Genomic DNA, 26,255 nt, shown 5'->3' with positions numbered 1-26,255 from the left:
GCTGGTGACCTTGACCAAGATGGGCCCTTCTACTCTGTGCTTCAGTTTTCTTCCAAGTTACAGGGGGTGGAGGGCAGGCAGTGACCTACATCCTTGTGTCTAAAGTGAAGGTTGGGCCTTCAGGGCTCTTTTTGCTGACTGTTGGCCTAAAAACCATGCAGCCATAGTGCACACCCAGCAACGTGGGCCCTGAAGCTGAGGCTGAAGTCAGTGCATAGGACTAGGCTGGAGCTGGAGCCTTCATGGATATCTGTTTTCCCAGAACATGCTTTTGTTGTCTGGGAAACACTTGTCACCCCTCCAGGCTCTGGAGCGTGTATTAGTGGCTTTGGGGAGGGAGGGTGGGAGCAGGAAAGAGGCTGCTGCTGGTGATGGTGAGGGAGGGGGTGGGGGATGCCAGTATGGCTGAGTGTTACAGGGGAGCAGTTATAAAGGCAGTCAGCCAAGCAGGTCGTGCCTCCCCACTAGCAACTGCAGAACAAGCAAAATCACCAAACGTCTCTTGGAGCCTGGTGAGATGAAAGTGCACACACACAACTCACCCCACCCTTCGCTAAGTGTGTGATTGCTGTCCAGATGAGGTGGAAAGGGCCTCAGGTTGCCAGTGTGGGCTGTGTTTGCTGTGCTGATTGCTTCTCTGCAGTGGGAGTGGAGAATGTTTTTTCGATCCTGTGAGGACCTGCCTGTGCTGTTGGTCCCAAGGTGCTGAAGGCCTGTGGGTTCCTAATGACAGCAGGGGTGGTGGTGGTAAGTCTTATGGCATTAGCCCTCTTCTCCAGCTTCTGGGCTTGGCCTTTAGAATATGATGTGAGATGTGGCCCCGAGAGGGTTCAGAGTGAGACACAGCCCTCAGGCCACCAGTCAGTTTGAGGAACTGGTGTTACAGGACCAAAAGGAACTTCCATTTGTTGAGCGCTCAGCCAGATCCCTCAGGCAGTGCACCCACCCCAGCAGAAGTGAAATACTGTGTTTGGTCAGATGCTTGCTGAAAAGTATTCCTTATCTGGAGACCCCCCCCCCAACCCTTGCAACACACACCCTGGAGCATAGGGAGAGTGGAGGGGATGATGACCAGAGAGAGCAGAAGTCTCTGCTGTTCTTTCTTCTCAGTCACACTGTCCCCAGGCCTTGTCCCCTGGCCTTTGTGTCTGGGATGAATCATTCAGTCCCTTCTCAGGGTGAGACTGATGCAGGTGGAAGCATAGGTACTGTATGGGTGGGGAGTGGTAGACAGTGTCATCCCAGACAGTGGCTTCTTCCCATGTTAATTCTGGGTCCATGTGCCTTTGTTCCTGGGGCTGCATGGTGCATGGCTCCACCTGGCTGCCTGGGGCCCATCTGTACACCCTGGCCTTGGAGTTAAAAGGGGCAACTGGAGTTTCAGCCACTGACCAGGCGGGTGTCAGTATAGCAGGTGCTTAGGGTTGGGGACTGGGGCCCTGTTGGTGGCCACAGAGAGTTCTGAGACCACGCATGAGTCTTGACTCCAATGTGGATAGAATGCCAGAAAGAGATGAGCTGGTTCCCTCTAAGTCAGCCCCGTGGGCCTGGGCTTGTGGCAGCCGTTCACTGTCTGTGTTTTGTTGTGTACGGAGCTGGCCCCTTATTCTGCCAAAATCCTTGCCTCTCTGGCTATATGATAAGTCTTGAGCCCTGGTGGGTTCTCAAACCGTTTGTGCTGAATCAGTAAGTCTGGGGCAGCACCCAGGAATCTGCATTTCTTTTGAAAAAAAAAAAATTTTTTTTTAATGTACTTTAATGAAGCTTTACAGAGCAAACTAGTTTCTCATTAAACAATTAATACACATATTGTTTTGTGACATTGGTTGCCAACCCCACTCTCCCCTTATCAACCTTGGGTTCCCCATTACCAGCTTTCCTGTCCCCTCCTGCCTTCTCATCCTTGCCTCTGGGGTGGTTTGCCCATTTAGTCTTGTTTTGTTTTATGGGCTTGTGTAGGAATCTGCATTTCTAACAAGCTCCCCATGTGACTTGATGCCGGTGGTCCTCTGGACCTCCTAGCGAGGCAGCCATGAGGAACCCCTTCTGGAGCCTTCCAGCAGCCAGTGGGGAGAGGATCCTGGTGTGTATAATTGTTTTTCATGACTGAATTTAAACACATTCCAGTCTCTGTTGGAATACTGTAATCAGCTGAGCTTCTCCCCTGTTTAAAATAAACGGAGTCTCAAGTGATGGCCTTGTCTCCAGCCCTCCACTGCCAAGTCTCCCAAAATTGTAGACTGCCCCAAGTCAGTCACTCACTTCTGAGTTCCAGGCCAGCTTCTTCCCTTGCTCAGTGCTGTTCCCTTCAGCAGCACTTCCAGGATGACCACCTTGCCTGCTCCTCTGACAACCAAATTAGTCTTTCCATGGTGATTCTATCTCCTAAGTCCCTCTAGTGCCTTCACTGCTCTCTAGTCTGCCTGCGGCCCTCCAAAACTGGGTCTTCCATGAGTCCTTTCCTTGGCCCTCCTTTGCTTTATCCTTTCCTCAGATGAAGAAGCAAAAGCGAAGAGCCCTCCAACAATTATACCTGGCCTAGCTGCTTCTGTGTGCACCAGGCCTACGTTTTTAGGCGCTTGCTAATATCTCCCCTTGAATAACCTGATGGCGCTCTTCCAAATAGGCTCTGATTTGAGGGGAATCTGGCTGCATCCGTCATCCTAGGTGGCCCAGCCAATCTGGCTGGTTGTGTTCTGTGCAGGTCCTTCACGAAGCTCACGCCCTGATAGAGGAATGAGGGCTGTTTTTAACGTGGCTGGTCTGAGTAGCTGGAGTCCCTGGGTGGTGCAAACAATTAACATGTCTGCTGCTAACTGAAAGGATGGAGGTTTGAGTCTACCCAGAGGCTCCTTGGAAGAAAGGCTTGGTGATCTACTTTCAAAAAATCAGCCATTGACATCTGGGGTCTTAAATGTTAGCAAGCGGCCATCTGAGATGCATCATTTGGTCTCAACCCACCTGGAGCAAAGGAGAATGAAGAACACCAAAGACACAAGGTAATTATGAGCCCAAGAGACAGAAAGGGCCACATAAACCAGAGACTACATCAGCCTGAGACCAGAAGAACTAGATGGTGCCCGGCTAAAACCGATGAGTGCCCTGACAGGGAGCACAACAGACAACCCCTGAGAGAGCAGGAGAGCAGTGGGGTGCAGACCTCAAATTCTCGTAAAAAGACCAGACTTAATAGTCTGACTGAGACTAGAAGGACCCTGGAAGTCATGGTCCCCAGACCTTCTGTTAGCCCAAGACAAGAACCATTCCCAAAGCCAACTCTTCAGACAGGGTTTGGACTGGACAATAGGATAGAAAATGTTACTGGTGAGGAGTGAGCTTCTTGGATCAAGTAGACACATGAGACTCTGTGGGCAGCTTCTGTCTGGAGGGGAGATGAGAAGGCAGAGGGGGTCAGAAGCTGGCTGAATGGGCACAAAAACAGAGGGTGGAGGGAAGGAGTATGCTGTCTCATTAGGGACAGAGCAATTAGGAGTATATAGCAAGGTGCATATAAATTTTTGTGTGAGAGACTGGTAAACTTTCACTTAGAGCACAATAAAAATTAAAAAAAAAAATCAGCCATTGAAAACTCTGCAGAGTACAATTCTCGCCATGAGTCAGAGACAACTCGACAGCAACTGGTTGTTTTATTTTCTGAATGGCCAGGTTTCCCTGCCAGAAACTTCTGACATGTTGTTGCTTCCCCTGATAACACCATTAGTCCCATCTCGTCTTCCTGAACCCCTGCCCTCTTCCCCCTTGGTGTCTTTTCTAGTCCCCCAGGCTTATAGCCTCAGGGTCGCTCTGCGTCTGCCTCCCCTAGCCCCTCCCCAGGACTCTGCACCATTTCTCACGGCAGTCCCTGTCCACTTGTCTGGAGCTGTCATGGTGAGCTGGTCCAGACCCTCTACCCAGGGACATTGGCAGAAGGGGCGGGTTCTTTCTGGACCAGCCTGTCACCTGTTCAGAGACCTGGTAGGCTTTCCCTTGGCTGTGTTAGCAGCCCACACAGCATTGGGCCAAGTTCTGCCTGGAGCCAGGTGACTTAAGTTCAAATCCTGATTTTGACCTTTCCATCTTATGACCCTGACAGACTGCTGGAGCTCTTGGAGTTTTGATTTCCTTGTCCATGGCATTGAGTATAGTAGTAACAGCCCTGTGTCACAAGGCTGTCATGAGGATTGACATTACACGACTTTGTCTCTGAAAGCTCTTGGTACTTAATGTTGCTTGACCTGTATTGTCTTGTGTAATCCTCAAAACTACCCTCTGGGATGATTTTTATGTCCATTTTGTGGATGAGGGGATTGAGGCTCCGAGAGGTTATATGATCCCCCAAGAGCACACAGCTTTGAAGTGGTAAAGGTGGAATCCAAGTCCAGTTTGACTCCAGAACTCGCTTCTAACCACTGTGCTGGATTTCTTCTTTGACTGCCCTCCCCCCCCGACCCCCCACTTGGTTCTCTTACTTTACCCTCTGTCCATTTGTGTTAGTTTCTTAGTGAACTAAGAAACTATAACAGAAAATACCACAAGTGGGTGGTTTTAAAGAACAGAAATTTATTTTCTCACAGTTAATAAGGCTAGAAGCCCAAATTCAGGGCACTGGCTGTAGGGAGAGGTCCTTTCTTGTCTATTTCAGGTTCTAAAAAACCAAAAAGACTAAACCTGTTGCCCTTGAGTCGATTCCAACTTATATGGAAGCCCTGGTAGTGTCATAGTTAAGTGCTACAGCTGCTAACCAAAAGGTCAGCAGTTTCAATCCACCAGGCACTCTTTGGAAACTCTATGGGGCAGTTCTACTCTGTTCTATAGGGGTGCTATGAATATGAGTTTCAGGTTCTAGTGGCAGGCAATCCTTGGAGTTCCTGGGCTTTTAGACTTGTCTGCCTCTAGTCATCTTCCAATAGTGTCTGTCTTTCCCCTGGATCAGCTTGCTTGCCTGTGTTATGGTATTCCTTATATCACTCAAGTAGCCCTGATGGCACGGTGGTTAAGTGCTCTGCTGCTAAGCAGGAGGTCAGTGGTTCCAACCCATCAGCCACTCCATGAGAGAAAGATGTGACAGTCTGCTTCTATAAAGATTATAGCCTTGGAAACCCTGTGGGGCAGTTCTGTTCTGTCCTATAGGGTCACTGTGAGTCGAAATCCACTCTACAGCAACAGGTGTGGTTTTTGGTTTGGTTTGTATCACTCAGTATTGACACACCCTACACTGATAGGACCTCATTAATATAACAAAGAAAACCCCATTTCTAAATGGGATTACATCCATAGGTATAAAGGTTAGGATTCCAATGCATTTTTTTGGGGGGGAGGGCACAATTTAATCCATAACACCATTCAGTCTTTCAACAAATGTTTATGGCTCTTCTACCTGGGGATATAGCAGTGAATGAACAGATGAAGCTCTGTCCTCATCAAGCTTACCTTTTGATGGGGAGAAGGAGGTACAAAAAGATGTATAGGAACTCATGTAGGAAGTTGTTCGAGGTCCCTCTTCTTCACTCTCCCCCTGCCGGGGGCACACCCAGGACTCCCCCATCTCTGTTCCCCACTGCTCGTTGTCTGTAGAAGGCCTTGAGGAATAGCATTTGCTGAATTGACCTGGATTTGGGCTAGACCCTTGTGAGGAGCAAATGGGTCACAGCAGGACTTGACATAGGGTTTAAAGGCATTGGGCCCCCCAGGGAGTGGAGTAGGGTGGCATGGAGTGATGGAGATGCAGCCTGGCAGACAAATTGCCTGGAGAGGTCATCTGTGTTGTCCCTCTGCCTTGGGTCACGCAGGTCCATCCTCCTGGGTCATGCTAGGCTCTAGCAGCTCCTGAGTTCATCATCCACAGTTATCCCCACCAAAGGAGGGCTGGATCCCATACAGGCTGAGATAAAAAGGACCTCATAAGAGGATCCAGATAGTGGCTGTAGAGGCCCAAAGGCCCGAGAGTTCTTTCTACCTACATCTGGCCTCGGACTGTGTTACCGAGACAGACACTGCAGAAAAATCAGTGGTTTTCTCAGTCAACTGCATGTCAAACTGCAGCTTCACACCCACTAGGATGGCTATTAAAAAAAAAAGTCAGACAATAACAAGTGTTGGTGAGGATGTGGAGAAATTGAAACGTGATCATACCGCTGGTGGGAATGTAAACTGCTGCAGCTGCTTTGGAAAACTGTCTGGTGGTTCAAAACGTTAAACTCGGAGTTATCATGTGACCCAGCAATTCTACTGCTAGGTGTTACATACCCAAGATAGATGAAAACCTGTCCACACAAAAACTTGTACAGAAGCACCATTCATAATAGCCAAAAAGTGGAAATAATTCAAATGCCTACCAGCTGGATATACCATGTAAACAAAATGTGGTGTATCCATGTATGTATATTAATAAAAAGGAATGAAGCACTGATACATGTTGCAATGTGGATAAACTTTAAAAACATGCTGAGTGATAGAAGCCGGTCATGAAGGCTGCATATTGTATGATTCCGTTTATATGAAATAACCAGGATAGGTAAATCCAAAGAGACAGAAAATAAATGGTGGTTCCCTGGGGTAGAAAAATGGGGAGTGACCACAATAATGGATGCGGGGTTTCTTTTAGGGAAGATGAAAATGTTCAAAATTGACAGTGGTGGTGGTTATGCAACACTGTGAATATACAGAAAACCATTGAATTGTGTACTTTAGAATGGTGAATTGTATAGTTTATGAATTATATCTCAATAAAGCTGTTTAAAAAAAGGCTGGCCTTCCCTGCTTTAATGCTGACAGAAGGCACGAGGAAGAGGACTCAAGACTCAAGAATCTCCTGAGTTACTTTGAGTTACAGGCATCACTGCAGTTTTCTTGAAATAATTGCTGAGAGGTGACTATAGAGAGGGGATTTCGGTTCATCCTTGAGGCCTTAGCTTACCTGTTACCTCCGGAGAGAGCCTTCCCCCCTCAGCTGGCCCCTTTGTCATCTAACCCAGCCCTTTTGTTGTTGTTGTTGTTAGGTGCCGTCGAGTCGGTTCCGACTCAGTGACCCTATGCACAACAGAACAAAACACTGCCCGGTCCTGCGCCATCCTCACAATCGTTGTTATGCTTGAGCCCATTGTTGCAGCCACTGTGTCAGTCCACCTCGTTGAGGGTCTTGCTCTTTTCCGCTGACCCTGTACTTTGCCAAGCATGATGTCCTTCTCCAGAGACTGATGCCTCCTGACAACATGTCCAAAGTATGTAAGATGCAGTCTCGCCATCCTTGCTTCTAAGGAGCATTCTGGTTGTACTTCTTCTAAGACAGATTTGTTCATTCTTTTGGCAGTCGGTGGTATATTCAGTATTCTTCGCCAACACCACAATTCAAAGGCATCAATTCTTCCATCTTCCTTATTCATTGTCCAGCTTTCACATCCATATGATGCGACTGAAAGTACCATGGCTTCAGTCAGGCACACCTTAGTCTTCAAGGTGACATCTTTGCTCTTCAACACTTTAAAGAGGCCCTTTGCAGCAGATTTACCCAGTGCAATGTGTCTTTTGATTTCTTGACCGCTGCTTCCATGGCTGTTGATTGTGGATCCAAGTAAAATGAAGTCCTTGACAACTTCAATCTTTTCTCTGTTTATCACGATGTTGCTCATTGGTCCAGTTGTGAGGATTTTTGTTTTCTTTATGTTGAGGTGCAATCCATACTGAAGGCTGTGGTGTTTGATCTTCATTAGTAAGTCGTCTTCACTTTCAGCAAGCAAGGTTGTGTCATCTGCATAACGCAGGTTGTTAATGAGTCTTCTTCCAATCCTGATGCCCTCTGTTCTTCATATAGTCCAGCTTCTCGGATTATTTGCTCAGCATACAGATTGAATAGATATGGTGAAAGGATACAACCCTGACGCGTACCTTTCCTGACTTTAAACCATCAGTATCCCCTTGTTCTGTCTGAACAACTGCTTCTTGATCTATGTGAAGGTTCCTCATGAGCACAATTAAGTGTTCTGGAATTCCCATTCTTTGCAACATTATCCATAATTTGTTATGATCCACACAGTCGAATGCCTTTGCGTAGTCAATAAAACACAGGTAAACATCCTTCTGGTATTCTCTGCTTTCAGCCAGGATCCATCTGACATTAGCAATGATATCCCTGGTTCCAAATCCTCTTCTGAAACCGGCCTGAACTTCTGGCAGTTCATGCCGATACACTGCTGCCCTTGTTTCTTTCTTTCGTAGCTCTTACTACAACTTGGAATTATTTTGTGTCTGTGGACTTTATTTTGTGTGACTTTGGTTAGACTGAGCATTCTGTGAGGGCAGGGGCTTGTCACGTTGAGCACATGGTAGGTGCTCAATAAGTATGTGTTGAGTGAATGGTCCCATATATATTCATAACAGCTACGTGGTGGCAGAGGTCGGGGCTGGCGTCAGTGTTTGGTGTAGGCAGGCAGGAGAGAGCAGGGATAGGGTGTCTGCCAGCCCCAGTGCCTTTCTTTCTGTGTGTTCCACTTCCAGGAGAATGTCTCTTGAAAGGAAGCCCAAAGCCTGGTGTGACTGAGAAGAGTGAGGTGGGGGGCGGGGGGCCAGCCAGAGAGGAAGTCTGGAGCCCCAGGCTTTGAGGGAGTGGTGTCTGCATTTGCACCTTTGGAATGTGGCTGATTCACTCAGAGGAGCCGTGTGGTACCAACACTGCTGCCTGGGATCTGACATCTGGAAGGCTGGATTCCAGGAGGGGAGAGATTCCTTGAGCAGATGCCAAATCTGAGGGTCAGGTGGAGCAAATGGAGCTGCTTAAGGAGGAGATGAAGGGGTCCAACTCCTATCCCCACCCTCCCTGCTCTAGGGTCCTGAGTCAGGTGGTATCTGAGGGAGAGGCAAGGCCCCTTCCCGGCCTCGTCCCCAGCCACAGAGCCTTCCTCTGTGGAAACACCATGGGACAGGAACCGAATGTGAGCTCCACAGTTACACCTGGGTTTAGCTACTTCACAGCTTACGTCCCTGAAAAGCCACAGGGACACCGGTAACTCCCAGTGGGCCAGTGTCCTGTGTGCCTGCCTTACCCTCCGAACAGGCATCCCATGGGTGCATCCCCACAATGCCAGGCCTGCATTCTCCCCCATGCCTTTCCCTTGGGCTCCAGCGTGAGTTCCAGGCTTGCTTCCCTTTGCCTGAATTGGGTCCCAACTCATCCCAGCAGGGTCTGATTGAACGGGTCTGGGTCAAGAGTGCTCCAGAGCAGAGTTGACACCCTTAGAGCCATGGAGACAGAGTGGGCAAGAGGTGGTCCCCCAAAGATCAAATGCCAGGGTGAGGCAGAAGCAGCAGACCCCCACCTCCCTGCTGCCCTGCTCTGGGTCTAGCCACTGTGTCTGTGCCAGGCACTGTGCTCTCAGGGGCTTCCATGCATGTTGTGTCTCTGGTTAAATCACTGAAGCGCTCAAAAGCTCAATTTCTTCTATGAAGCCTCCTGGGATTCTGTTAAGGATTGAATGAGAGGATCCTTGTCCCCTTCCCTGTATCTTAGCTCTCAACCACCTGCCACCAGGGCTCCATTCCCTATATCTAGGTTCTGGGATCTGCCCTGGGGGGTGAAAGGACCCGTGGGGTCCAGCCAACAGCCTTCTTTTTCTCCAAGGAGTTTTGTATTATTTGACTTCTTCTTAAAGAGGATCAGGGGGTGTTTTGGGTTGAATTATGCCCCCCCAAAATATGTGTTGTAAATCCTAACCTATATGTCAGTGGTTATAATCCCATTTGGGAATGGGTTGTCTTTGTTATGTTAATAAGGCAGAATTAGTGTAGGACCTGTCTTGAGCAGGGCATCCAACCAGTTCCTTCTAGTTCGAACCCCTGCTGAAAATTTGCATTTCCACCCCAAATATACTGAGCCAGAATCTACAATTTTACAAATTCCCTGGGTAATTCTTATGTATAATACATTTTGAGAATTGCTGCTCTACTCGTGGTTCTCAGAATGGTCCCTAACTAGCATCGTTAGCATAGCCTGGAAACTTGTTAGAAATGCAAATTCTCAGCAGGGGTTTGAACCGGAAAGAACCAGCCCTGACCTTGAGTCACTCTCTTTTGAGCTGTAAAAGAGATTGAAGCAGAGATGGGGGAAGAGAGATACCAAGTCAACATGAAGATTGCCCAGGAGCAGAAGCTCAGAAGAGACAAGCAGCTTCCCCCAGAGCCAACAGAGAAAGCCTTCCCCTAGAGCCTGTGCCCTGAATTTGGACTTTAGACTCCTAAACTGAGAGAATATAAATTTCTGTTTGTTAAAGCCATCCACTTGTAGTTCTGTTACAGTAGCACTAAGTAAGACAGAAGGCTACATGGCGAGCCAATGGAGGCAGGGAGGACAGGAAAGGAGTGAAGGACAAAGAACGTAGCCCCTGCCCTAGCTGTGGGCCTTTGCTGCCTGGCGTGCAGGCTCAGGCCTGCCCCTAGGAGGCACCTCCCTGTACCCTGAGCCCCATCTGGGGCTGGAGGAGGGGCTCCAGGTGGCTCTGTCCCTCTCATGCTACACCTGAGCATGTCTGATTATTTCACATTGGGAGGGAGGCTACCGCAGTCAAGCTGGTTGATCACATATCTCTACCTCCTGGAACCCTGGAGCCTGAGGTCCCTGGGGGAAAAGGGGAAGGGTAACCTAGGGCCTGGGACTTCCCAGAAGAGGAAGAGGAAACCTGGTGTCTGAGTCAGAGCCTCTTGGAAGCCACAGGAGAATTCTGGAAAATCCGGGAGGGTGGGCAGGCCTGTTTCAAGCTCTTTGCAGCTATTTGCGAACTTAAATTAAGCACCTCCTAGAATTCTTGGAGCGAGTGGAGCATTAGAACAAATGTGCGACCCTGGGAGCTCACACCTCTGAGCTGCCACAGGTTCCTGGGATGCCTGGCCATCCCTCCCCCAAACCTCCCAAGTTGTCCAAATCTCAGCTCAAACCTCACCTCCTCCAGAGGCCTTTGCAGATTGGCCACTCACACCCGTGGTGTCATGCGAAGGTCCCATACTTATGCCCAGAGCCTACATGGGACTGTTGTTCACAGTAACTCTGGCTACACCCATCAGCATGCCAGGTGGTGGTCCCTGTCCCACAATGTGGCCTGAGTCCTCTCTGTGGCAGGTCTTCCTAGATTCCCTCCCGACCATCCTGCTAGTCTGTCTTCTGGGTGTTCACTGTTTTTTAGTGTGTTTGTCTTCTCTGTTAAACCACAGACTCCTGGAAGTTGAAGGATATCATGACAGCTACATTTTCTGAGCTCTCACTCCGTGCCTTTTTCAGACTGAGATATAATTCACATACCATAAAATTCACTCTTTTAAAGAGTACAATTTAGTGGTTTTTAGTATATTCACAGAGTTGTGCAACCTTTACCACAGCCTCTTTCCAGAACATGTTCATCACCCTAAAAGGCAACATTGTACCCTTTAGCAGTCACTCCTCATTCTCCCCAGCCTCTAACCCGTTGCCGCAGAGTCCATTCCGACTCATGACGACTCTGTGTTGCAGAGTAGAATTGCATTCCAAAAGGTCGGCAGTTCAAGCTCCCCAGTCGCTCCATGGGAGGAAGATATGGCAGTCTGTTCCTGTAAAGATTTATAGCCTTGTTGTCTGGGGTCTTAAAGGTTGTGAGCAGCCATCTAAGACACATCAATTGGCCCCAACCCACCTGGAGCAAAGGAGAATGAGGAACACCAAAGACACAAGGAAAATATTAGCCCAAGAGACAGAAGGGGCCACATAAACCAGAGATTCCATCAGCCTGAGACCAGAAGAACTAGATGGTGCCTGGCTACCACCAGTGACCGTCCTGACAGGGAACACAACAGAGAGTCCCTGACAGAGCAGGAGAAAAATGGGGTGCCGAACTCAAACTCATGTAAAAAGATGAGACTTAATGGTCTGAGACTAGAGGAACTCTAGAAGACATGGCTTCCAGACTCTCTTGTTAACCCAAAACTGAAACCATTCCTGAAGCCAACTCTTCAGACATAGACTGGACTATAAGATACAAAATAACTTGTGAAGAGTGTGCTTTTTAGTTCAAGTAGATACATGAGACTAAATGGGCAGCTCCTGTCCAGAGGTGAGGTGAGAGGGCAAAAGGGATAGGAGCTGGTTGAATGGACATGGGAAATCTGGGGTGGGAAGGGGAATGTGCTGCCACATTATAGGGATAGCAACTAGGGTCACATAACAATATGTGTATAAATTTTTGTATGAGAAACTAACTTGAGCTATAAACTTTTACATAAATCACAATAAAAAAAAAGATTTAGAGCCTTAGAAACCCTATGGGGCAGTTCTACTCTGTCCTATAGGATCGCTATGAGTCAGAATCCACTCAGTGGAAATGGATTTGTATTTTGTCTTTGTATGCATATACCACACTTTTTTTTTATCCATTCATCAGTTGGGGCATTTGGATTGTGTCTTCATTTTGACTAATAGGGATAATGCTGCTGTGAACATTTGTGTACAAGCTTTGGTGTGAACATAGGTTTTCTTTCTTTTTTTGCCAATTCAACAATTTCTACATGTATAATTTCATGAGACTGATTACATGTCTTCAAGTTGCACAACCATTCTCATTATCCTTTTCCAAATTATTCTACCACCATTAACATAAACCCAGTGGTCCCTAAGCAAAACCTCCCCTTTCCCTCATTCCCATGCCTGGTAAAACCCGTTGCTGTTGAGTCGATTCTGATTTATAGGAACCCAAACCCACTGTTTTGTTCATGTATATTTGTTTATTTCTTATAAGTGAACTCATACAGTATTTGTGTTTTTGCAACTGATTTATTTGCTCAGCATAAGGTTTTCAAGGTTCATTCATATTGTGGCATGCATCAGAACTTCGTTTCTTTTTTTTTTATGGCTGAGTCGTATTCCATTGTGTACAGAGACCACATTTTGTTTGTCCATTCATCTCTTGATGGAAATTTCAGCTGTCTCCAAATTTTGGCTAATGTGAAAGATACTGCCATGTTATACAGCTTTCTGTTTGTGGATGTAGGTTTTCAATCCAAGTGCTTTGGACAACACTACACTGACTCCTCAGCAACCCTGTGTTGTAAGTACTGGCATTATCCCCCTTCTGCGGATGAGGAAACTGAGGCATAGAGAGAGGAGTTAGGGTCACAGGGCTTGTCAGCGGTAGAGCTGGGATTCTCTGGCTGCTAGCCATCAGGCTTTCTGTGGTACCTTCTAAGGTGTCGCCCGGTATTCTCTCCACAGTAAAGGTTGCTGACTCTTCTCAAACAAGGGCCATGCAAATCTCAAGCCCTGGGGACACTCTGTGATCCATCAAGGTGAGCGCTGGTCACCTGCCCAGTGGTGATTCTGTCTCTGGCCGCAGGGGACGTACCTCACTGGGTTATCAGGAGGCCTCTACTGCTGCAGAGTGACCACCTACAGATCTAGGCCCAAGGGCTTTCTCCAGCTACTTCTGGATGCTATTTCAGCCTGGACCCCGTTGCAGGGTGGCAAGTCCCAAAGATCACTGCCCCCTTCTGTTTGTCTAGACCCGCCTCGTTCGGGTTCCCAGGGCTGCCTTTCATGCCTTGCCATCTTGAATTTGGCACCTGGACCTGTGTCCTCTTGTAGATTAGACCCATTTCCCCTCTGGCCTTTGCTTCTTCCACCTTTCACTGGGCATGGTGGGTCAGTGCAGGAGTCCTGCTGCTAGACAAGACTTGCTACTTTCTGGCAGTGTGGCCATCGGGCAGGTTTCTGAACGTCTGAGAACCTCTGTTTCCTCATCTGTGAACTGAGGATCTCAGTAATGACACTATTCCTGTGGTGGGTATAGGGGTGACGAGGAAAGAGTGTGAGCTGCTACAGTGCCCGTCACCTCTGTCTTTGGCTGGATCTTGTTTCCCCTGGGTCCTTGTGCAAAGACAGGTTAGCACCCAGGCCCAGGGGAGGGCAGGGAGCTTGTTTCTTTCCCCCATTCCTGGAGCAGTGGGAGGCCCCAGGTGAGGAAAGTCAAGCCCAATTCTCTGAGGTTGGGACCCTGAGGGACGGCCCTGTTCCCCCCCTCCCAGTTCTCCAGGCTTTGCTGAGGTTCTCTGCCTGGTCTTCCTACCCGGTGCTTCCGGTAGAGCTTGGCATCACCTGCTGGTTGCCTGTCCCTCCCCCAGATGGGTGCCTGGAGGCCAGAGGGCTTGAACACTGGCCATGACCGTGGACCAACCTGGGTGAATGCCACAGCCCATGACCTGACCAGGAGGGGCAGCCGGCGGGAGGGGAGGTGGCCAAGGGTGGGAGCCAGGCAGCTCCTCTGGCAGTAGGATGCTGGTTCCTGCCATGGAAACCCTCTCTGCCCTCTGCTTGCTCAGCTTCTCGCAGCCTGCCACTCTGGTCCTGCTTCTCATGTTTCAGCTTCTAAGTTACCGGCACCACCGCACACTGCTAAGGGTGCTACACCAGACAGACAGTAACCCCTTCTGTGCTGGTGGAGGCCACTGTGAGTGTGGGGTCTTGAGGGAAGAAAGGGATCCTGAAATCAGCCCCTTTGCTCCGTCTGGCTGGCTCCCCACTCTGGAGTGTTTATCTTGCCTTCTTCCTCCATGCCTGCCAAAACTGGAAGCTGCTCTCAAGGAAAACCTTCCCTGACCTCTGGGGAATGTCTGGGCACTGACAGCCAGACCACAGATGTGGCTTATAGATCACCTTGTGCTCGACCTTGTTGTTTTAAACCTGGCTGTGTTTTCGCCACCAGATCCCTCATGGGCCCAGCAGGGTTCTGCTCACACACCTGGCCTTACCTGGTCTTGGCCAGGCCAGCAGTACCCAGTGGGGCCCCATGGGTTAAGCTGACAGTGCCCAGGTGAGCTTGTGACTTCTGAGGCCAGTTTGGAAGCTGTTCTCCAGGACAATGGCACAGGGAATGGATACTAGCCTGAAAATGGGTTGGAATCTAGGCTTTGGCACCTACTAGCTGTGATTGAAGTTAGCCCTGGTGGCGCAGTGGTTAAAATGCTTGGCTGCTATCCAAAAGGTCAGTGGTTTGAGCCCACCAGCCACTCATGGGAGAAAGATGTGGCACCAGTCTGCTTCTGTAAAGATTTACAGCTTTGGAAACCCTATGGGGCAGTTCTACTCTGTCCTGTAGAGTGGCTATGAATTGGAATTGACTCGATAGCAATGGGTTTTGATGGGAGCTGTGATGATCTTTGGCAAGTCAATTGGGTAATAATAGGACTTTTGGTACCCTTGAGAGGATTAAATAAGGGAATGCAGGTAAAGCTGCCAACCCAGCAGCTGGAACACAGTGAGCACTTGAATGCTGAGTTGATTCCAACTCATGGAGACCCCATGTGTTACAGAATAGGACTGTTCCATAGGGTTTTCTTGGCTGTAATCTTCCAGAAGCAGATTGTAGGTCTTTCTTCCATGGTGCAGCTGGATGGGTTCAAACTGTTGACCTTTTTGGTTGGTAGCTGAGGGCAAACCATTTGCACCAGCTGGGGAATCCTGCTCCTCTCCCTAGGGAGGCCTAGCTGCTGTTTTCCTGGCTGCCTCCCCCCATTGCAGCCTGCTCAGGCTACTGCTGAGCCCTTCCCTGTCCAACTGCTTATGTGGGACTTGCCATCCCACCTTCTGTCCCCCATGTCCCCCCCACACCTTGTCGTTGTCAGAGAGCCAGCTGTCCAGGGTAACGTGTAGACCACCTAGAGTGCAGCAGCACCTCCCTCTGCCTCCTGGGCTTCTGTGCTGCCATTCGTTCTCCCTTCTGGTTTCCTGGCAACTCTGCTGACCCTTTGCCCACTACGGCCTCTCCCCCTCGGTTTCCTGGCTGACTTATTCACCTTTTATATTAACCAGAGGCTGGAGGCTCTCGGCTCTCCTCCTGTCACTCTTGGCTGGAAAGAGCCCAGGTTAGGTATCAGGTGACTTGGTTCTGGTCCGGTCATTCCTGCTTATTCTTTAAGGGTCTTCAGACACGTCTTCAACGCCGTCAAACCCACGGTCCTTTGTTGGTCTGGTGGAATTATTATAACTGCCCTGGTTGCCATACAGATAATTGAGGAAGCAGTTAGACAGCCATTTCTGGGCTAAAGCAGAATAGCCCAGCCAGGGTAGCCACGAATTGCATTTCTACAAAGGGAATCTTGTGTGTCTAATTGAAGCAGATGTACCTGCTTGCTCCTTGTTGACATGTTGTAAGGAGAGATGCTTTCCCTGGGGAAAAGTCCCTAACAGATGGAGCTGAGAACTTTCCCATTGAGTGTCGGGGTAGAGGAGCTGAATGTTAAAAAGAAGAGCATCCAGACAAGGGGAGTGGATGGAGGAGGAGGGTAAGCCCCTGGCAGTGGACTCACTGTTGGGCCTGGAAACATAGGGGTCTGGACCAGAGTAAGGGTTCAGGGCCCTGGCCTGAGATGGACTCCAGCCGTCTGAAATAGGCCTGCCACCAGCCTGTTTCCAAGAGGGAGAAGCTGAGGTGGAAGGGCTTGCTTATGACCGAAGGGAATCAGACCCCAGCTGAATGAAGGGGGTGAGCAGCCAGGTGTGAGGGTCTTCAGGTCTCCACACAAGCCCTGTGCCTCCTGGATCTGCAGGGCCTTGGTGGCACAGGACAACTAATGGTCAGCTCCTCCACCCCAATGCCCTGCGGTGGGTTTCAGGAATGTGTTTGCTGTTAGCTTGTCCACAATGCATCGTGTGTGCTGGGCGCCCCCTCGTGGTTGGGGGAACCCCAGCTTTGTTGGTCCAGAAGTCCTCCTGTGACTTGGACAGGAAACAGGGCCAGAGCATTGGGGGATACTGGGCTCTGCTCCAAACCCCAACAGGGGCGCCTGACCTCCATTATGACTTCCTGGGAACATTCAGGATCCTCTCCCAGGCAGGGACTTTCTGCTTCTATGGGGCCTCATCCCTGTTCCTATAGCTGGTATCCACTCTCCCCAGTCTCTCTCTCCCCACAAACAGATTCTGGTCCCCATATGCACCAGAGCATGCTGGGACCCCAAAGACCATCCCCCTGCACCTGATATTTTTGTGTAGAGGAAAAAAGCCTCAAATTAGCATTGGGGACATAGATTCTCACTTACAGAAGTCTCTTAACCTTCTCTATACCAACCTCATGTTCCCCATCTGGGGTAGCAGAGTTCTCATATGACCCCCAATAACCCTCACCCTTGCTTAATCCCCTCTTGTTAAATATGGGCAAAAATGCGTTGCCATCAAGTTGATTCCAATTCATGACAACCCCATGTGTTATAGAGTAGAACTGTTCCACGGGATTTTCTTGGTTGTAATCTTTACAGAAGCAGATCACCAGGCCTTTCTTCTATAAAGTGCTGTGTGGGTTCAAACCATCAACCTTTACTTGCGACTATGCTATCACTCCCCTAATTAGGTTCTGTTACACAGCACTGTTGACCTGAAGATAGGGAGACTGTCCATGAGGGCATGACCAAACGACACAAGCCCTCTAAAAACAGAGTTGCTGCTGGCTGGTTGCAGAAGTCAGAGATTTGACACATGAGAAGGATTCCACCTGAAGAAGCTGAGATGGTAAGAACCTGATAGCATTCCCCGCCCACAACCAGCTGGACAACAGGGACCTCAGCCTTACCACTGCAGGGAACTGGATTCTGCTAATAATCAGTGGGCTTAGAAGAGGACCCTGAGTCCCAGATGAGGTTGCAGCCCCAGCCGATACCTGGCAAGACCCCTGTGAGACTCTGAGCATAGAAGCCAGCCATGCCAGGCCCATTTGGACTTCTCACCTGCTGAATTGTGAGATAATAAAGGGTGCTGTCTTAAGCTGCTAAATTTGTGGCAATTTGTTATGTAGCAGTAGGAAACCAATACATCACACCTATCTAAATGGAAGAGCAGTATTCTAGACATGTAAGACGAAAGTTTATAAATGAAAACAGTCCATTCCCCTCCACACAGGTGCTGTCATCTGCAGAATCAAAACCGGCAGCCACCTCGCTGACAGTTTTTGACAGCAGTTTAAATCTTCGTTCTTGTTATTTAGTATTTCTCTAATGAGCAGCTCCTGGCTTTTGGTTGGAGGCCAACCTGGGACAAGGGCAGTGTTTGTCCTGAGAAGGACTGTGCTGAGGGCATCCTCAGAGCTAGCCAGGACCTCAAGGCTAGTGAGGAAGATCCCCCTTTGGATGGAAGACAGGAACCCTGGAACCCCCTGTTCTAGGAGAGCCTTTGTTTTCTGGCCCCCTGGACTTCTGGCCATCTTTAAGGTCCATAAAGCCTTTTATTTTTTTTTTGAGAACAGCTTTATTGAGATACAGTTCACCTGTTTAAAGCATACAGTTTAATGGTTTTTAGTGTATTCAGAGCTATGCAACCATCACCATAATCAATTTTAGAATATTTTTGCACCCGAGAGAGAAACCCTGTACCCACTAGTAGTCACTCAACATTTCTCTCCAATCCTCCCAGCCCTAGACAACCACCAACTTCCTTTCTGTCCCTATGGATTTGACTATCCTGTACATTTCACAAAAGAGGAATCTGCATCATGTTTCAAGGTTCTCCCATGTTGTAGCAGGTATCAGAACTTCATTCCTTTTCATGGCTGAATAATACTCCATTGCATGGATAGACCACTTCTTGTTTATCCATTCATCACTAAAACCTTTTGATGATGCTCATTCATTCCTCCTACCTGGAATTTGGGGGTAGGACTAGAGAGGGGGAGCAGTGAGGGAAGGAGGGAGCTGGGGAGTCTCTGATTTTGCCGTGTAGAGGATGGAAGGCTGTTGTAGACATTTAACCTCTGGTGTCCAGGCTGAAGGGAGTGAATAGGTGAGGAGGCAAGAGAGTACAAGCACCCATCCCAGGGAGTGTTGCTATAAAGGGAAGCAGGGGGAGGAGTGGTAGCTGGAAGGGGATATAGGGTCAAGGCTTTTTGTTTTAAAATAGGAATTATGACAGCTTGTTTCCTGGTGATGGAAATCCAATAGAGAGGACAGTTGCTGGAGAGACACCTTTGAATAGACAAGAAGGGCTGGCACCGGAGTTCTCCATGCATGGACACAGCATGGACGTTCATCCAGAGATCCAGGGCGATGGCAGGTTACAGGTACTGATGCAGATGGGGATGGCAGCTTATGGAAGGTGTGGAAGTTCTGTCTCCCCAGAGGAACAGGAAGTATGGTCATCAGCTGAGAGTGAGAAAAGTGAGGAGGTATTGGAGGTTTGAGGAGCGAGGAGAAGGGGTAAGACAGTCTTCTGAGTGGAGGACAGAATGGAGCAGGGTGATGTGGTGAGATCACCAGAAGCCACAGGGCCCACCTGAGGACCTTGGTCGGCATTTAAAAATAAGATCCATTAGTGAGTCTGTGGGATTTTCTTTTCCCAGCCACATTCAGTTCTTGGGGGCAGGGGCAGAGCAGGCAGAGTTGGATTTAACCAGGTTAGAGTTGCAAGGGAGTCCCTGGGGTGCAAATGGTGAACGTGTTTGGCTGCTAACCAAAAGGCTGGAGGTTCGAGTCCACCCAGAGGCACCTAGGAAGAAAGGCCTGGTGATCTACATCCAAAAAATTAGCTATTGAAAGCCTTGTGAAGCACAGTTCTACTCTGACATACATGGAATTGCCATGAGTTGGAGTAGACTACACTGCAACTATTTTTTTTTTAAGAGTTGCAAGAGAGTTGAGGGTGTATCCCCCACCACGACCAGTTGCTGTTTTAGCCAAATAAGACCCATAAGACTTAGGACCTCCAGAACTATAATAAATTTGTGTTGTTTTAAGCTATTAAATATGTGGTAATTTGTTACAGCAGCAATAGAAAACTAATATTAAGAATTTTTACATTTTTAAATGGTTGAAAAAGAATGCTGTTTTGTGACACATGAAAATTATATGAAATTCAATTTATGCCCATAAAGTTTTATTGGAACACAGATGCCCATTCATTTACATGTCATCTATGGCTGCTTTTGCGATACACCAGCAGAATTGAGTTGTTTTGACAGAGATTACATGGCATGCAAAGCCTAAACACTTACTACCTGGACCTCTGCAGAAAAAGTGTACAGACTCTTGATTTAGAGCATGGAGGTGAAGGAAATAGAGATGAGGATCCGAGGGGTTTTGCTGAACCCACCTAGGGCTCCTGAGGGTATGGTGGAAGGGTTTCAGGAGCTGGGAAGGGGTCAGACTTAGGGATGTATAGAGCCTCATGGAAATGCAGGAAGTCCTGGAGTTTGGGGACTTCATATATTGATCCATGCACGAAAGGATCAGGTGATGGGAGTGAGTTGGGGTGGGGGGGGGGCTGGGGTAGTGATGGTATTTCAGGCATTGGGCCAGGAGCAGGCAGGCTGAGGGAGCCCAGGGGTGTTGGACTTTGTGTATCTGAGCTGCCCCAGGGCTTGGAGTAGCAAAGCGAGAAAGCTCCTTTGGTAGAAATAGTGAGGCCAGTCTGAGCAAGTGTCTTCAGTAAACACAGGATCAGAAACAGTGCTGTGAGGAGCCATATCACAGCCAGAGGGAAAAGGAAAAATCAGTAATACTGATACTGTCTTTGTTTAAAACGTGCATATTTTGTTCATGGTGGATTTTTTGCATTCATTTTGATTTTCTTAAAATAATGCATGAAGATATTATTTATCCACAATAGCCAGAAGGTGGAAATAGCCTAAATGTCCATTGGCGGATGAATCCTGTTGCCATCCTGTAGCGACCCTATAGGACAGTAGAACATCCCCACAGGGTTTCCAAGGCTATAAATCTTTTTTTTTTTTCCTGAAAGGATATATATTTTTAAAAATTTTATTGCACTTTAAGTGAAAGTTTACAAATGAAGTCAGTCTCTCATACAAAAATTTATATATACCTTGCTATATACTCCTAGTTGCTCTCCCCCTAATGAGACAGCACACCTTATCTCCACCCTCTATTTCCGTGTCCATTCAGCCAGCTTCTGTCTCCCTCTGCTTTCTCATCTCCCCTCCAGACAGGAGTTGCCTACATAGTCTCATGTGTCTACTTGATCCAAGAAGCTCACTCCTTACCAGTACCATTTTCTATCTTATAGTCCAGTCCAGTCCCTGTCTGAAGAGTTTGCTTTGGGAATGGTTCCTGTCTTGGGCTAACAGAAGGTCTGGGGGCCATGACCACTGGGATCCTTCTAGTCTCAGTCAGACTATTAAGTCTGGTCTTTTTATGAGAATTTGGGGTCTGCATCCCACTGCTCTCCTGCTCCATCAGGGGTTCTCTATTGCATTCCCTGTCAGGGTAGTCATCCGTTGTAGCTGGGCACCATCTAGTTCTTCTGGTCTCAGGCAGATGTAGTCTCTGGTTTATGTGGCCCTTTCTGTCTCTTGGGCTCGTGTTTACCTTGTGTCCTTGGTGTTCTTCATTCTCCTTTGATCCAGGTGGGTCGACACCAATTGATGCATCTTAGGTGGCCGCTTCCTAGTGTTTAAGACCCCAGATGCCACTCTCCGAAGTGGGATGCAGAATGTTTTCTTAATGGATTTTATTATGCCATTTGACTTAGTTGTTCCCTGAAACCATGGTCCCCAAACCCCTGCCATGCTGGACTTCGAAGCATTCAGTTCATTCCGGAAACTTCTCTGCTTTTGGTTTAGTCCGGTTGTGGTGACCTCGCCTGTATTGCGTATTGTGTTTCCCATCACCTAAAGTAATTTTTATCTACTATCTAATTAATGAATACTCCTCTCCCACCCTCCCTTTCTCTTCTCGTAACCATCAAAGAATATTTTCTTCTCTGTTTAAACTATTTCTCGCGTTCTTATAGTAGTGGTCTTATACAATATTTGTCCTTTTGCAACTGACTCATTTCACTCAGCATAATGCCTTCCAGATTCCTCCATGGTATGAAATGTTTCGTGGATTCATCATTGTTCTTTGTTGATGTGTAGTATTCCATTGTGTGAATATACCATAATTTATCCATTCATCTGTTGATGGGCACCTTGGTTGCTTCCATCTTTTTGCTATTGTAAACAGTGCTGCAGTCAACATGGGTGTGCATATATCTGTTTGTGTAAAGGCTCTTATTTCTCTAGGATATATTCTGAGGAGTGGGATTGCTGGATCATATGGTAGTTCTATTTCTAGCTTTTTAAGGAAGCGCCAAATCGATTTCCAAAGTGGTTGTACCATTTTACGTTCCCACCAGAAGTGTTTAAGTGTTCCAGTCTTTCCACAGCCTCTCCAACATTTATTATCATGTGTTTTTTGGATTAATGCCAGCCTTGTTGGAGTGAAAGGAAATCTCATTGTAGTTTTGATCTGCATTTCTCTAATGGCTAATGATCATGAGGATTTCCTCATGTATCTGTTAGCTACCTGAATGTCTTCTTTAGTGAAGTGTTCAAATCTTTTGCCCATTTTTTAATTTTGTCATAACCACTATTTCTTAAAAAATCCTTAAAAAAAATTATTGTGCTTTAGGTGAAATTTAATTAGTTTCCCATTGATAGTTTGTACATGAAGTGTTCCATGACATCGGCTGCATTCCCCACAAGGTGTCGGCACTCTTTCCATTTCCACCCTGGGTGCCGCATTTCCTCTGGACCAGTGTTTCTACCCCTTCCTGCCTTCTCATCTTTGCTTTGGGCAAATGTTGTCCTTTTGTCCTCTTATCTTAAAGATTCCTGAGTCAGTATCCAGGAGATTCTGATTCCAGGTAGACCTGGGGTGGTTCTCAAGGATGCTACAATTGTAATTAAGCCTTCAGGGACTTTGATGCTCAGTGGTCTGGCATTGCACTTAAGAGAAACTCCACCGGAGAGGTTGCTTTTAGGATTGTAGAACACGTATGCAAAGCTGTCTGGCATCTACGAGGTGCTCAAAATGACAATATAACAATAACATTTACTAGTGGTAACAGTGATCGTTGTTGTTAGTAGGAGTATTTCAATTAGGAGGTGTGATTTGGGCTGATCCTTAACGGAGCATGGGCTTGGGAAAGCCGGTGGGCAGGGATATTCCAAAGCAGGCGTGGGCTTCCTGAGCGTCCAGGAGCCTGGCATGTGCCTGGGGCCGGAAGGTGGGGAGGGGGACGGAAGCTTGCCACCACGGTGCCCCCCTTCCCCAGGCAGTCACTTCTCCTAGGGAGCGCACCCTGGCGGAGGAACAAGTCCACCACTGGCTTTGCAGTGAATGAGAAACTGCAGCTTTCCAATAGGCCCGGGCCAGCAGGGGCGGGCCTCCTGCTGTCCAGCTTCGCAGCGGAGGGCTTGTGGGGGGAGGGGGCGTGGAGGGGAGCCGGTAGCATCCATCAGACCTCCGGGCTGCTGCAGTTCTGGCCCACCTCCACTCTTCCCTCCCTGCCAGGGTCCCGTGTCGCTGGGCAGCCCTAGCCTTCTAGGCGCCCAGCGCTCCCCCCTTTGCCCTCCCATCCCCGGCTCTGGGATTCTCAGGCTAGGCGGTCAGCGGTGGGCAGCTAGTCAGGGAGGGAGGGAGAAGGTCGGGCCAGCAGCCCCGAGTTACATGTGGGAAGGGGTTGCTGTGACGCAAGTTTCCAGGGGGCCCTGGGCTCGGAGGGAACGAGCCAGAGCAGCTTTGCTCCGTGCAGTTGCCATCGTGAAATTAAAAAACGCTCCAAGCACGCACCCAGTGCCTACCCTGTCTCGGCTGCACACCCAGCCGGCCGCGCGCTCTGCTTTCCCCACCCCCCCCACCACCGGGGTGGCCTTGCGCACGGAGCCTGCACCGGCCAGGTCCCCCATGGACCCCCGGCCGCCGAGGGCTGGGCTCCCTCGCGGAGGCTGGCTTTTTTTTTTTTTTTTTGGTAACTCTTGCCAACCTGTCAGCTGATGGACCTCATCACCCGTAGTGGCGCATGTAGCTCGGCCGCAGCTCACTCCATTCACTCCGGGTCCCCTCAGCCGGTCCGCGGCCCCGGCTCCCAGCGTCCAGGGTGGGCGGATAGACCCGGGTCGCAGCCGGCCCCTAGGAGCCTACTCCTCTCTCGCCCCGGCCCCGCGCTGCCCGGGGGGCGCTGCAAATAGTCCTTTGTTTACATGCAATTCCTTACTCCGCGGAAGGAGGCCGGGGGAGTGCTGAGTTTTCACCAGCTGTTTCCCGCCTTGAAACAGACATCTGATCAGCTGCAAACACACACACACATACACACGCCCGGGGAGGCAGGCCGGAGAGACCTCCCTCCCGCCCCTCCCGCCCGCCTCCCTCCCCGCGCCGCAGCCGCCGCCGCCGCCGCCGCCAGCATCTGGGACCGGCCGAGCCTGCACCTCCGTCTGGCGCTGCCCTTTGATTCGGATTTCCATCTTGCATTCTCCGGCGGACCGCGGGACCTGGCTCGTGCAGAGGAGGGGGGCAGATCGCTATGGAGTATTTCATGGTGCCCACTCAGAAGGTGCCCTCTTTGCAACATTTCAGGAAAACAGAGAAAGAAGTGATAGGAGGGCTCTGTAGGTGTGTACTCCTTCCCCCACCCTCTTCCCACGATTGCAGCCCCCCGCCAGCCCGCCAGGGCCGGCGCGCGTGTGCGCACGCATGGCCCGCGCCGCCGGCCCAGCTCGCCTTTCTTATCTGCCGGAGCTGCTGCAGCCCCGCGTTCCGGGCTCAAGCCGCCCGGGACCCTGCTCCCTCGGAACGCGGGGGCCCGGACCGGCCCTGGCCACTTTTGTCCACTGCAGGCGGGCGAGTCGCGGCGTTTGTAAATTGCAAACAGACCCACGTGGTTCTGCAGCAGTCCCGGCCATGCTGGGTGCTAGTGGCTTCCCCCCCCCCCCGCTCTTCCTCCTCCCCCCTCCCTCGGCGGCTTCCTTCCTCGCGCTCTCTGAGCGGCCCCCCTCCCCGAGGGCCGGGGAGGGTACGCGGCGCCTGTGAAGCCGCGGCGCTGGCGGCTACAACGCAGCCTTGCCGAGGCCCCGGGGCGCGGGTGGGGGGCGGGGAGCCGTGGAGGGTACGTGTTTGCAAAGACCCGGGCTTCAGCGGGGTCCGGGGGCGTGCTCGCGTGGGGGGGGGTGCGGGGGTGGGCGTGACCGGGGGGGGCCTCAGCTGGCCGGCCGGGGGGCGCCGAGGCCCTGGGCGCATCGGCGGCCGCTCGCTCGCTCGCCCGCCTGCGTCCTGGCGCTGTTTACTAGCGAGGCCTGGACGTGACTCTGCAGCCCTCTTGGAGTAGGCGGACCTCCGCGCGCGGTCCTCGCGGGAGCTGTAGTTCTCTGAGCCCTGCGGGTGCGGGATTGTGGGAGTTGTAGGCGTTCCCCTCGGGCCACGCTTTTCCGGCACAAAGCTCGGCCCCGGCGGGCTGGACCGGGAAGGGAGAGCGCGCGGGGAGTGTTTTTGGAGAAGGGGGCACCCAGGCTGCTTCCCGCGCCTCCCGCCGCACATGTGTCTTCGTTGCAAACATTCCGATCGCACGCTCCTAGCCCCAGCCGTAAGCCGGAGGCGTCCGGTTGCCAAGCCGGGTGGGTGGACACCCCGCACCCCTGCGGTCCTCCCTAGGAGCCACTCCCCAAGTTGGGCTTTGGCTTGCCCCAGATCCACCGTCTCCCAAACTGTGGTGGACTCGCGGGCCACCCGTAGCCTAGTCACCTGGGACACTTCTTAAAATGCAGATACTCAGAACTCAAATCCCGAGGAGAAGGGCCCGGGCATCTGCATATTTAGCACGACCTGGGTGTGGAGGGGTCTTCCAGCGTGCAGAAGTTTGGGACTTGTGGCCCCTTTCCTGCCGCACTGCTACAGGAACGAAATGGCTCCCCAGGGCTGAGGCCACGTGCTTCACCGCCAGGCACAAGCAGGGCGGGGATTGAGGGGGGAGGAGCCCTGCGCTGTGTAGCCCAGGCTGGTGGACAGCAGAGACTGCAGGAACCAGGTGTTGGTGGGTAACGTTGATTGCGCACGTATTGACCCTTTCCCCCATGGCCCCTACTTCAGTTAACTCTACTGTCTAGTTCAGAGTTTATACCCAGGGGTGGATGGGCCAATTAGTTGGTCAAGCGGCGCCATGAGTGCCGAACCTTCCAGAAAACCCACCTGGAAGGCCTAGCAACCGGATAAGTGAAAAAAAAACCCTTAAGCTTTTATATGTGCTAAAGACTTGCTTTGCTGGAATTTTCTCAGTGAATTGCCACAGTCTTCCCATGGGTTAACTTGGCTTAATGATTCCTGTGTAAGGATGGGGACACAGCGGCTTGGAAGGGGAATAGTTGTAGCAAGTGGTGGAGCTGGGACTTGAACCTTAGCCCCAGAGCCTTGCTCTCGGAGTTGTGCTGCCTCATCAGAGGGTGTGTAGCCACTGGTTGCTTGGAGGAGGACTGGGCAGAGGGGAGGTGGGGTTG

General features: G+C 50.1%; 1 protein-coding gene across 6 annotated transcripts in view; it reads left to right on the top strand.

Moving 5' to 3' along the window:
• TFAP4 (transcription factor AP-4) overlaps positions 1-26,255 on the top strand; it is a 39,916-nt gene that overhangs the window by 1,083 nt on the left and 12,578 nt on the right. The window contains exons 1-2 of one of the 6 annotated variants that reach the window (XM_064295509.1): positions 363-17,509; positions 18,890-19,049. The exons of 1 other annotated variant lie outside the window; for it this stretch is intronic. In XM_064295509.1, the coding sequence (XP_064151579.1) occupies positions 18,997-19,049 (53 nt within the window). In that variant the 5' untranslated portion in view covers positions 363-17,509; positions 18,890-18,996. Of the gene's footprint in view, positions 1-362; positions 19,050-24,158; positions 24,382-26,255 lie in introns of those variants that run through there. 4 more of the 6 variants (XM_064295508.1, XM_064295507.1, XM_064295506.1 and 1 more) reach the window with 4 other exon arrangements.

This window comes from Loxodonta africana, chromosome 12, assembly GCF_030014295.1.
Source record: "Loxodonta africana isolate mLoxAfr1 chromosome 12, mLoxAfr1.hap2, whole genome shotgun sequence".
Classification (NCBI taxonomy): Eukaryota; Metazoa; Chordata; class Mammalia; order Proboscidea; family Elephantidae; genus Loxodonta; species Loxodonta africana.
The sequence above is the reverse complement of the archived record's forward strand: the minus strand, read 5'-3'. Positions and strand labels throughout refer to the sequence as shown.